Genomic DNA, 14,184 nt, shown 5'->3' with positions numbered 1-14,184 from the left:
ACCACTGGGCTACGTTCCGCTCCTAAAAACCGTTACTGTTACACAAGCTACTGGTAACAAAATGGATCTTTTATATGCACATGCGACGGCCGTTTGTATACCATTCGTGGAGGCACTGATTGAGAATAAAGTAGTCCATCGAGGGTAGTCGACAACACATACCATATTAAAAAAGACATGATGTATGTCGAAAAGTGCACTAAAAGATCCACCGGTGACAAGTAAAAGAAAGAGGCTGTGGCAACAGCGTGTTATTCTCTATGTCAAAAGTTATATTTCCCAGATGGGGAACCTGTATAATAGTCATTGGTTGAATAATGTGCTGGGGTGTCGTAAAACAAACATTCCTTTCTTCTATGATAAGAAATCGAAAAAGCAGTGCTTCGCTTTAAAGCAAACGCTAACAATAAATATTATATAGAGAATGACTAGTTAATGACGTCAAATATCTGCTTTATCCTGTGAAGGTAGACATGGGAAATTCCGCGAGGCTCTGCCCAGCGGAATATCTCATTCAGCCTGAACAGGATAAAGCAGATATCCGACGTCATTATGGGAAAATAATACTATTCGGTCAAAATTTAAAAGTCATTACACCTTGAAATTTTCACATATTATAGATTTATTCTTATATTACTGGAATGCCCCCCCCCCCCCCCCAAAAAAAAAAAAAAAAAAAAAATCATAGGTCGCCGGACAATATGTTGATCCACGGACCATAAAGTGAATAGGTGTATGAATCACTATGACGTTTCCTTTTTCCATGTGTAGTCTAATTAATCATGTTTTATATCCATTAACCATATTTCATTTTAAACTTTTTTGTAATGCAATAAAGAGAACAGTAGTTATATAGTGCTTATATTTTAAAGGGACGTTCCTGAGTTTGCTACATTGTAAGATGTTTCCGACTAATAAAATATTTCTACGATTAAACTTACATGATAAATATATTCTCTTGTTTAGAATATCAGTATCTGTATATTCAATGTTTCTGGTCGTCTTAATATTTGTAAGAAGGCTAAATTGGATTTTGTCTTCAAATAATTTTGTACGTACGAAAAAATAAATATTTTAGGAAATAAAATGAAATTTAATCTAGTACAAATATTAGAACGATTAGAAACACGTTTAATATACAGCCATTAATATTTTATGCAGAAAAATATATTTGATATGTAATTACAATTGTTAAAAAGTCTCTGTTAGTCGATCACATCTTAAAAAATGCTGCAAAATCAGGAATGTCCCTTTAAGTATTTCAAAAGCGTTGTTTTTTAGGTACTTTACGATATAAGACGTAATCTTACGTGCAGTTTTTGCCACCATTATTGTAAGTGTCGCGGCAGTCTCTACAAGGATCGCCAACTGTATGTGAATACATGACTGAAAAAAACAAAACACGACATAATGAATGAATGAATGAATGAGTGAATGAATGAACTAATAAATAAATAAATAATAAATAAATACATAAATAAATAGATAGGTAAATCAACGATTAAACAAATAAATAAATATGTCCTTGAACAAGTTAAAACATAAACTACAACTCAACGGCAAACGTATTCAGTTTTGTTTTTATAATTAACTCATTATACATTTCAACATTAGGTGTTGTTGTTTTAAAAAAATTAAAAAAATTGTGTACCTGTCAGGCGCCATGGGGCGAGACGTAGCCCAATGGTAAAGCGCTAGCTTGATGCGCGGTCGGTTTGGGATCGATCCCAGTCGGTGGGCCTATTGGGCTATTTTCCGTTCCAGCCAGTGCACCGCGACTGGTATATCAAAGGCCGTGGTATGTGTTATCCTGTCTGTGGGATGGTGCATATAAAAGATACCCGACAACTAATGGAAAAATGTGGCGGGTTTCCTCTCTTAGACTATATGTCAAAATTACCAAATATTTGATATCCAATAGCCGATGATTAATAAATCAATGTGATCTAGTGGTGTCGTTAAACAAAACAAAAAACTTTAACTTTTCGATGTTGTGTTGACATTTTAAAATACGTCTAGAATATTTTTCGTCCAAAACATGTAATTATAATAGCAACATAGATTATGCAAAGCAAGTGCAGAATGATAACATAATGTTTTAAAAATATATTTTGTTGCTGTAAGAATTAGCAAACAATAATGCACGGATGAGTAACGAAACAACTGCTGTTCAGAAGAGTGTAGTGACGTACAGGTTTTCTAATAAGCAAATTATAATATTATGTTAACGCATTTTTTTTACACACCCGTTGGTGAGAACATCATTCGTTATTTTTGATAACACATACTTGTTTACACATATACGTCTGTTACCAATTTCAAGACATACGACTGGCTGCTCTTAGGTGATGACCAAGTCACCAATGCCGTACATCCAATGAAAAAACAGCACAATCGAAATCAATTACACTGTGACGTATAGTTAACCTGACAATTTGACTGTGCCGCGTAAGTTAGTTACAAGTGCAAAGTCTGTAAATAACTTTTAGTCGAAAAAGATGTTAAAATGTGCATAAAACCTGGGTTTTGAGGATATGTAAGAAATAGAATAATACATTCGTGTCCGTTAAATACCATTTATCTTACAACTCTTTGTTTAAAGACCAGCCTCGGTGGCGTAGTGGTTAGGCCATCGGTCTACAGGCTGGTAGATACTGGGTTCGGATCCCAGTCGAGGCATGGAATTTTTAATCCAGATACCGACTCCAAACCCTGAGTGAGTGCTCCGCAAGGCTCAATGGGTAGGTGTAAACCACTTGCACCGACCAGAGATCCATAACTGGTTCAACAAAGGCCATGGTTTGTGCTATCCTGCCTGTGGGAAGCGCAAATAAATGATCCCTTGCTGCTAATCGGAAAGAGTATCCCATGTAGTGCCGACAGCGGGTTTCCTCTCAAAAAATGTGTTGAGTGTGTCGTTAAATAAAACATTTCTTTCTTTCTTTGTTTAAAAAACGTATCAAACTCGCTTTCGCTTGTTAGATACATTTTAAGACAACTCGTAAGATAAATGGTATCTAACGGCCACCCATGTATTATTCTCTATGCAACCGTTATTGTAACTCTAATATAGTGGGCGTAACTGTACCAGTATTATCACCCATTAACACCTATGGACGAAATGTAACCATTAGTGTAACCCGATAGCAATAACCGTCTCAAATGCAACCACTACCGTCAGTGGAATGCAATAGTGCTTTCATAGCTATAGAACATTATAACGGTTATGCCCGTTTCTGCAAGCTCTGCCCTGAGTTCAGTCAGCGAACGTTTTGCTAACGTTCGCGAACTATTTGATTGGTTCCCGACGTGGTCCTTTGGTTTAACGTGAAGCGCATACGCCAGTCTAGCGGACGTTGTTTTGCTCGGTCTGGCTGAACGCAGCCCTGGTGACTTTACTTGTTGCAATTGCGCCCATAACAGGTAAGATGTGATGTGATGTACACAGTTGTACAGAATAGAGCCGCCACCTGTACTTTTCAATAGGGTTACAATAATGGCTTTTACAAAGAACATGTACACAGTTGTACAGAATAGAGCCGCCACCTGTACTTTTCAATGGGGTTACAATAATGGCTTTTACAAAGAACATGTACACAGTTGTACAGAATAGAGCCGCCACCTGTACTTTTCAATGGGGTTACAATAATGGCTTTTACAAAGAACATGTACACAGTTGCACAGAATAGAGCCGCCACCTGTACTGTTCAATGGGGTTACAATAATGGCTTTTACAAAGAACATGTACACAGTTGTACAGAGTAGAGCCGCCACCTGTACTTTTCAATGGGGTTACAATAATGGCTTTTACAAAGAACATGTACACAATTGTACAGAATAGAGCAGCCACCTGCACTTTTGAATGGGGTTACAATAATGGTTTTTACAAAGCACATGTATACAGTTGTACAGAATAGAATAACCACCTGTACTTTCGAATGGGGTTACAATAATGGCTTTTACAAAGAACATGTACACAGTTGTACAGAATAGAGCCGCCACCTGTACTTTTCAATGGGGTTACAATAATGTTTTTTACAAAGCACATGCACACAGTTGTACAGAATAGAGCCGCCACCTGTACTTTTGAATGGGGTTACAATAATGGCTGTTACAAAGAACATGCACACAGTTGTACAGAATAGAGCCGCCACCTGTACTTTTCAATGGGGTTACAATAATGGCTTTTACAAAGAACATGTACACAGTTGTACAGAATAGAGCCGCCACCTGTACTTTTGAATGGGGTTACAGTAATGGTTTTTACAAAGAACATGTACACAGTTGTACAGAATAGAGCAGCCACCTGTACTTTCGAATGGGGTTACAATAATGGCTTTTACAAAGAACATTTACACAGTTGTACAGAATAGAGCCGCCACCTGTACTTTTCAATGGGGTTACAATAATGGCTTTTACAAAGAACATGTACACAGTTGTACAGAATAGAGCCGCCACGTGTACTTTTCAATGGGGTTACAATAATGGCTTTTACAAAGCACATGCACACAGTTGTACAGAATAGAGCCGCCACCTGTACTTTTCAACGGGGTTACAATAATGGTTTTTACAAAGCACATGCACACAGTTGTACAGAATAGAGCCGCCACCTGTACTTTTCAATGGGGTTACAATAATGTTTTTTTTACAAAGAACATGTACACAATTGTACAGAATAGAGCCGCCACCTGTACTTTTCAATGGGGTTACAATAATGTTTGTTTACAAAGCATATGTACACAGTTGTACAGAATAGAGCCGCCACCTGTACTTCGTAAAATAATTTATTTAAAAAAAAAATCCAGTGGAAGAAAATGGCAATTTTGTAATATAAAATGAAAATATAACAGTAATATGTATAAAAATCACGCAAATTAAAATGTCACGTATACAATTACATCATATAATACAAATTTAAAAGCGTGAACAATCATGAGCACAAATGCAATGATTAATTTAACCTGTTTAGAGTAAAACTATTTTTTCCATCAATAAATATTTATTTTGGTATTGAATGAATAAAACATTCATCGTCTATCTATCTGTCTGTCAATCTGTCTATTTGAGAAGACCGCCAAATGCATATTTATTTTGGTATTTACCAAAGTACAGTCTGACTGACTGTCTGTCTGTCAGTCTACCTGTACCAATTGGTGTATTTTGTGTTCGAGGCGTACCTAATAAAATACCTCAGCAAGCTCGCATTCCATTGTCTAAATGACTAGATTCTCCACCACACGTAGATTGTAGCAACCTACCTACCTGTTAGTCTTCTGTCCCGGGTTGGGCTCCTGGCTATCCAGAGGCGGAACCGGGAACAGACATGCTCGAAACCTCTGTGGTATATGAGCATGATCAAAAGTCACACACACATACGCACACATACGCACACACAGACACACACACACACACACACACACACACACACACACCTGCTAGTGGTTTCACGAGATGCAACCTAGCATTATAACATAATTTTTGTCTCTAATCGACATCAACTGTCTCACCATTTTCTTAGTTTCTTTCATCGACATCAACCGTCTCGCCATTTCCTTAGTTTCTTTCATCCACACCAACTGTCTTACCATTTTTACCGTTTCTTTCATCCACATCAACTGTCTCACCATTTTCTTAGTGTCTTTCATCCACATCAACCGTCTCACCATTTTCTTAGTGTCTTTCATCCACATCAACTGTCTCACCACATTCTTAGTTTCTTTCATGCACATCAACTGTCTCACCATTTTTATCGTTTCTTTCGTTCACATCAACTGTCTCACCATTTTTAGTTTTTTTCATCAACATCAACTGTCTCACCATTTCCTTAGTTTCTTTCATCAACATCAACTGTCTCACCATTTGTACCGTTTCTTTCATCAACATCAACTGTCTCACCATTTTTACCGTTTCTTTCATTCACATCAACTGTCTCACCATTTTCTTTGTTTCTTTCATCCACATCAACTGTCTCACCATTTTTATCGTTTCTTTCGTTGACATCAACTGTCTCACCATTTTCTTAGTGTCTTTCATCCACATCAACTGTCTCACCATCTTCGTCATTTCTCTCACCTACGTGAACGGGTCTCAGATATAATTATTCTCGTTATATCACGATACACGCAATACTAACAGAGACACTCTCATGATGTATTCACATCATGCTCTTCTTTATGTTTCGTAACTGTAATGGAAAATGTATGTTCGCATGGGGCTGTAGAGCAGAATAGCTCCAACATTTGAAAGAAAATACATTAAATCTACAGTTGAACACATTTCCTTTCATTAGTTTAGAGACCACTTAAAAATGTATTAGTTCATTAATGTTGCGCAGAAGCTCTACTGACAAGAGTGTTAGTTACACGTAGACACGACCCGACGAAGCAGAAAACCACGCGCAGACGTATACCGTGCCTTAAAGGGACAGACCTTAGTTTTTAAACACTATAGGTATATTTGTCACCGTTAGAGCCGTTTATGATAACTAAAATCAAACTTTACTTATATTTTATTGTTTAGTTTAGTTTATCCATTTCCATACAACCGAAGTGTTTCTGGTCATCCTGGTGTTTCTAATATCACAAAATGCATTTGTAAAAATATTTTTAAAAAAGCACGTGCGTCTGAGAAGTAACAGTTATGGAGTCGAGTTTTATAGTCTATTTTTAAACGGTATTTTACCGTTTCAACTTCACAGACTTTCACTCTCTTGTAAAGTTATCCAAATATGTTACAGGTTTGTAACTTAACCAAACTTAGTGTCCATTTTTACGGGTTGAAAGTAGGGTATGCGCCTTTAATTGATGTTTGATGGAATTGTGGGGGAAATACTAAGATACCAACGGTGTCTCTTAACTAAATCTTGAATAGACACTGATGCGGAACATTCCTTACCAGAAGTACAAAAGCGCTTGGTATAAATCGTAGGCGTACCAGCCTCGGTGGTATCGTGTGGTTAAGCCATCGGGCACAAGGCTGGTAGGTACAGGGTTCGCAGCCCGGTACCGGCTCGAACTCAGAGCGAGTTTTAACGACGCAGTGGGTAAGTGTAAGGCCACTACACACTCTTCTCTGTCACCAACCATTAACAATTAACAACTAACCCACTGTCCTGGACAGACAGCCCAGATAGCTGACTCCTGTGTGTGTACCCAGGATAGCGTGCTTGAACCTTGGATATAAGCACGAAAATAATTTAAAAGAAAGAAAAAGATCACGCGTAGACGTATACTGTGCATTAATTGATGCTTGGTAGAACTGTGAGAAACATACTAAGATACCAACGGTGTCCCAGAGTAAATATTGAATAACACTGAAGCGAACAGAATACTAGTATTACCACAGAGGTTAAGTTTGTTCGTTTTGTTTAACGATACCACTAGAGCACATTGATTAATCAATCATCGGCTATTGGGTGTCAAACATTTGGCAATTCTGACTCGTAGTCAACAGAGGAAACCCGCTACATTTTTCCTAATACAGCAAGGGATATTTTATATGCACTTTCCCACAGACAGGAAAGCACATACCACGGCCGTTGACCAGTTGTGGTGCACTGGTTGGAACGAGAAAAAAATCCAATCACGTGAACGGATCCACTGAGGTGGTTGGATCCTGCGACGCAGGCACCTCAGGCAAACGCTCAATCGACTGAGCTAAATCCCACCCTACACAGAGTCAAATGATATTTGGTATCGAACCATTTTTTGGAGTTTATACAAAATGTGTTTAAGCATGAACTAAGGACCTTATCAAATTATGAACGGACGAACGGACAGAAAGACAACCTTATTCCATCACACCGGTGGCTGGACAATGCGTACAAATTAATAAGGGGAGAAAGAGATTAATTTTAGTTGAAGTTCTGTTTATGAACATTCACCCATTAGTTACCAAGTGACATTAGCTGTCTACAGCCTATACTGCATCGACATTATCGACTATATTATGCGTTAGTAGGCCTACACCCAACACAAAGTTACAATATTGGTTGCAGTTGCGCCCATTATTAGTGTTAAAGGGACACACCCTAGTTACGGCTAGTTGTTAACCATTACGGCGTTGTTTTTCGCTATTAAACCCATTTTTTCACAAATAAAATTGCACTTTACTTACATTTTATTATTTAGAATACACTTGTCCATTCACCTGAAGTGCTTTTTGGTAATCCTGGTAATCCTGATGTTTGTAAAACCACGAAATGCATGTTTTGTATTTCTTAAAAACCCGCGCGCACTCGAGAAAAAACCGTTAAGCAAGCGAGGTCCAATCTATTTTTAGAGGGAATCTTCCTGTGTAAACGTCACAGACGTTGGTATACCACGTGACCGTTATCATTTTGGTTCGGTTTGTTTTCTCGTGCACGGTTCGCGCAATCAACATCCGATTTGTTGTCGTTTGCTTGTTGTTCATTTGTGAGATTTTTCTTCACAGTTCGTGAACATTTTTGGTAACAATAAAGTTCAGACAAGTAAGTGTCTCAATACAAAACGTTACAAACCCTTAAAACCAATAATTTTGCTAAGTCTTACGATATCTGGAGACGGGATACAACCAGGACAGAACAGTTGGAACATGTCCAGGAGAGGTGAAAGGAACGCACCCCAAGTCTGTGAAATTTGTCGTGAAGTAGGCATTGTTGTGCTTCGAGCGACATCTACCGGTGACATCAGAATACTAACTTTCAAAATTATTTCAAGCAATTGGGACATGGGGATTCCCATGGTATTTATCGATATAAAACCTGCTTTTTCACTCCATTTGATAAAAACGTGATCTAAGTGTGGTACAGGTTTGTAGATTAACCAAATTATAATTTATTTTCGCTGGATGGAACTAGGGTGTGCGGCTTTAAAGGGTGACAAATGGTTGGGTTACAATAATCACGCAACGAGCTTTCAGTGAATGTGCTTTGTCGGTTATTTTTTTAAAGTTGTTTTTCGTGCTTATATCCAATTAAGGTTCAAGCACGCTGTCCTGGGTACACACCTTGGCTATCTGGGCTGTCTGTCCAGGATAGTGGGTTAGTTGTTAATTGTTAGTGGTCAGTTAGAGAGAAGAGAGTGTCGTGGTCTTACACTTACCTACTTAGTCGTTAAAACTCGCTCTGGGTGTGAGCCGATACCGGGCTGCGAACCCTGTACCTACCAGCCTTATGTCTGATAACTTAACCACAACACCATCGAGGCCGGTATTTATTTAACGTTAAACGCAACAACCAACGTTCAGTCAATCGGTTTTTGCAAAACGCTTGCAAACTGTTGACTGGTTCCCGAAATGGTCATTCGGTTTAACGTGGAGCTAAAAATCAGTCTATCAAGCGATAATGACAAACGGTCAGCTGAACGTCCCCCTAATCAAGGCAAACGTTCGCACTACACCGACTGAACGCGGACAAAGATACCCTTTTGACCGAACAATGTGCGGAGACGTTGTCAACAACGATCATTCGTTGGCGCGTGCTATACATTATTATGCTCTGTCAGTTCTTCACAATAAAGTTAATTACTTATAAAACACATGCGTGTTTACACTGATTACTATTTTCTAGCAACCATTGTTTGTTTTTCTATTCAAGCTTCGTTGAAAATCCAGCCAATAATCAATCATTTACGAAATACACATAAATGTGTACCTATATTGTATTAAAGAACTATTGCGAACCAAAGGCATTAATTTAGTTATTTATGCCATATTGGTTCAAGCATATTCCTATTGATAACTGTTTGGATATTTGCCAGATGGTGATTCTGGGACAAGGAAGGAAAGGCATGTTTGCTCAACAAGTTAAAGCTGCAGTCCCTGGAATATTTTTAATTATGTAAGCATTTAGAATCCAGTTCTGTTTCATACAAACAACTGTTGTGTCTATTTACATTTTTGAGGTCATTGAACTCGCTGATAACATTTTATTTAGTCATTTGGGCATGACAGCCATGTTGAAATTCAAAATGGCCGCCAATGAAATATTCTTATATAAAATAATGTTGTGTAAATTAGCCACTTTTTAAAGGGACATTCCCGAGTTTGCTGCATTGTAAGATGTTTCCGAACAATAAAAGATTTCTACGATTAAACTTACATATTAGATATATATTCTTGTTTAGAATATCAGTGTCTGTATATTCAGTGTGTTTCTGGTTGTTTTAATATTTGTATGAAGCCCAAACTGGATTTTGTCTTCAAATAATTTCGTACGTACGAAAAAATAGTTTTTAGGAAATAAAAAGAAATTTAACCTAGTATAATATTACAACGATCAGAAACACGTTTAATATACAGTAACTAATATTTTATGCAGAAAAATATATTTGATATGTAATTACAGTCGTCAAAAAGTCTCTGTTGGTCGATAACATCTTAAACATTGAAACAAACTCGGGAATGTCCCTTTAATAATTTCTAAAGAAATATCCTACATACATGTATCTGAAAACTGATTAAAATTAATTATTTTCCATTGTGACCCCTGATTAGGCATCAACTTCGTCTGTAATGGTATGTGTATTGCAACAACTATCACCACTTGTAGAGTTCTGTACATTGCAGGTTGTGTTCCTTACAGGTTCATCTACCTGAACACTTACTGATACCACAGTTGCATCTGATCAGTTCTATCACAGCCTCTGGTGCAGCTTGCACCTTCAACCACATTTACAAATATATCCTCCTTGATCCAACCATGGGTCTAGATCACTGGATGTAGCATGGAATCCTAAGCTAGGATATTTGCTTGGAGATATGCTCTTTGGGTATGCTGTTATTAGATATTTGGCAGTGTTTCCACACTTTGGTTTGGTGATGGTGTCTTGAACTTCTCTCCTCTCAGGATAGCTGCATCAATTGTACAAATGACCCGTGAGCAATGGAGTACTGACCTCTTTGTATGATTCATCAGTAATTCCAAGCTGGCTAAGAGCTTCAGATATAGCCAGGGGAGCTTTCCCGAATACATTCAATAACATTTGTTTGCATATACCATCAATTTGTCCTGTTGTGTCACATCCAGTTACTACAACCCTGGTAATGTTGATTTTCTTTCTGAACCCAGTTCATCATCAATTAGTTGCATGTTGATCTGGTTGCGACTTACGTCTGTACCGATAATTATTGGGATCAGTGTGTGTGATCTTCTCAGCATAAAAACTAAGTGCGTCTGGTGCAGAAATTCACTTCTAATCTGCCATATATGTTGTCAGCGATCAGAAGCATTTCCTGCATACTTTGATTCACTATTAGATGGTTACATAGGTGTAAGATTTATTTTTAACACAATAATATTTATGAAAGATGACATTAGATAGTTCCACTAACCAGGCTATCTGAGCGCTATTTTATCGAAAACTATTGCAGGCCATGATGTGACAATGACACATGCGAAAGCCTACTCCTATCAATAACATCAATTAGATATACAAATGATCATCTAATAATACATCCTGGCATATAAAGTTATAAAGTTACAGTGACAAACACAACAAAATATGGACTAAAATGCAATCCTACCAGAGGTGTCAGTACACAAGAAGAAGCAGACATGATCATGATTCCTTATACTCGTGAAGAAATCGGGCCAGGCAATGAGGTGGATTTCTACATCAAAGACACAGACTGTTGGGGGGGGGGGGGGGGGGGGGGGGGGGTTATCACCATTAGGTTACACAAATAATTATATGTAAATCACAACCAGATCAACCTGCAAACATTGTATAATGAACTGTATCCAGAGATAGACTCGGATAACCAGATGTTTATGCTGTAACTGAATACGACACAACAGGACAGTGGACATTAATAAAGAGAATTCAATGTATTCATGAAAGCTCCACATATAAGTAACACCAAAGTCAGGTTGGAATCGGTGATGATCCATACAAAGAGTTCAGTGAAAAATGTGAGGATTTTACTGCATGGAACCAAGCACAAGGGTCATTTCTACAACTGATGCAGCTACTCTAGGATGAATGAAGTTCAAGAAACCATCACCAAACCAAAATGTGGAAACACTGCCACCTACCTCTGGGGTATGAAAATAGCATATCCAAAGAGCACATCTCCAAGCACATTTCTGAGCTCAAGATGCCATGCTACATCTGGACATTCTTGATCCATACAAACTTGGTTGGGTCAATGGGGTTGGTATATTTGTTAGGGGTGCAGAAAGTACTCGCCCGCTCGCCAAATGCGAGTAAACATTCTGACGGACGAGCTAAAAAACATGCAACTACCAGTCGGACGGGCAATCTGTCTTTTTGATTTTGTTTGCCACGTGATGGTGATCACCTAACAAGTGTTCTTAATGATGTTTTGTCAATATATCTATATATATCGTTTGAACTGAAGACACTGTATATTATAATATTATTAATAATATATTATTCTATAGACTGGCGGACTAATAGAAATTATTGCGGGCTGGTAAATTTTAGTTTGTTCTGGTCCGGTGGGCTAGTGAAATATGTCCTATTTCTCCACCCGTTTGTGACTGATGTTGGAGGTGCAAGCTGCACTAGAAGCTGTGGTAGAACTGATCAGATGCAATTGTGGTGTCAGTAAGTGTTCAGATAGATGTACTGTAATTTAGTGTAAGCGACACAACCTTCAATGAACAGAGCGTTGCAAGCATGAAACTGATGTGGTGGACTGCTGCAATATGCAAACTATTACAAATGAAGTAGATGCCTAATATGCCATTATGAATTACAATTTACAGTTGGTATGTTCCTTTATTTCATTAGTGTGCCATTAATATTGCAATATTATAATTATTTGACAAAAATATGTACTAATGAACAAAAGTTGCATTTGTATGTAGACTAGGAGAAAAATGAATACACTGGTGGCCATTTTGAATTTCCATATGGCTGCCATTTTGAAGTTTAAGATGTTTGCCATAATTGGATGACTATAAATCTAAAGAATTTGATTCACTGACCACTGAAATATACATCTAGACAACAAAATTGTGATTCTCCGTTAACCATGAGTTGAGATATAAGACAAATGTATTAAAATGACGCCATATTGTATTTCAAGATTGTTTTAATGATTCAATGACTATATAAATGAAAACCATCCAGTGCATGGAATACAGAAAATGACGGCCTTTTTGAATTTCAAGATGGCTGACATGATAGTGGTCAGAAAAAATGCTACCAATGGATTTCTAGTTCAGGTAGGTCATGGGAACATATGACCAAAATTTTATTAACTTTATTTTATTATTTTTTAATTTATTTATTTATTTAATATATATTATATTTATTAAATATACATGATACATTTTTATACAAACTAAACTTTGAAACTACTAACACTTTTTAAAATATTAATTCTGAAATACAGTTACGATTGTCAATAATGAATTGTCAAGATCAAATCCTCAACGGAACGTTCTTCGTATAGCGTAAAATTTCCCATTTTATTTTTGAGACAACACCACACCTAGAATTTTAAATCCGCAAACACGCGTGTTAACTGACACTGACAATAGGCTGTCGTTTGTGCTTTGCTGAGCAATAACTGCACAGACGGCGAATTGACGATCTCCGTGGATAGAGAGAACACGCTAGTTTTATAAAAGTGTATTTGAGCTTGTATTTCGCTGGTAAATAATGGTAACCAGATACCGTAACTTTAATGCATTTTCTTTGACACTCCTGTTTGTGAGAAAATTTTTATAACACATACTTGTTAACACATATACGTGCGATAACATTTTACAGACATACGACTGGCTGCACTTAGGTGATGACCAGGTCACCAATGTAATACCACCTAATGCAAAAGCACGGTAGAGATCACTAGATGTGAACCTGAACTTGACTTGTCTGTGACGTACAATTTATAAATTTAAGCGCTAGGGCTGTACATAGGTTTTAGTTGGAACAAGCGTTAAAATATATTTTAAAACTGTTTTCTGACAATATCTAAGAAATAGAATACTACATTCGTGTCCATTAGATATCATTTATGTTATAACTCGTTGTTTAAAAACGTACCAAACTCACTTTGCTCGTTAAATAAAGGCAAGGAAATGTTTTATTTAACGACGCCACTCGAACACATTTTATTTACGGTTATATGACGTCGGACATATGGTTAAGGACCACACATATATTGAGAGAGGAAACCCGCTGTCGCCACTTCGTGGGCTACACTTTTCGATTAGCAGCAAGGGATTTT

At 37.5% G+C, this 14,184-nt stretch overlaps 1 protein-coding gene across 5 annotated transcripts in view; it reads right to left on the bottom strand.

Moving 5' to 3' along the window:
• Positions 1-14,184, bottom strand: part of LOC121381191 — a 62,468-nt gene that overhangs the window by 27,641 nt on the left and 20,643 nt on the right. For all 5 annotated transcript variants that reach the window (XM_041510378.1, XM_041510375.1, XM_041510379.1 and 2 more), the window contains one exon: positions 1,311-1,386. In XM_041510378.1, the coding sequence (XP_041366312.1) occupies positions 1,311-1,386 (76 nt within the window). The remainder of the gene's footprint in view (positions 1-1,310; positions 1,387-14,184) is intronic.

This window comes from Gigantopelta aegis, chromosome 9 (genome assembly GCF_016097555.1).
Source record: "Gigantopelta aegis isolate Gae_Host chromosome 9, Gae_host_genome, whole genome shotgun sequence".
In the NCBI taxonomy this organism is placed as follows: domain Eukaryota; kingdom Metazoa; phylum Mollusca; class Gastropoda; order Neomphalida; family Peltospiridae; genus Gigantopelta; species Gigantopelta aegis.
This window is presented reverse-complemented; position numbering and strand designations above follow the sequence as displayed.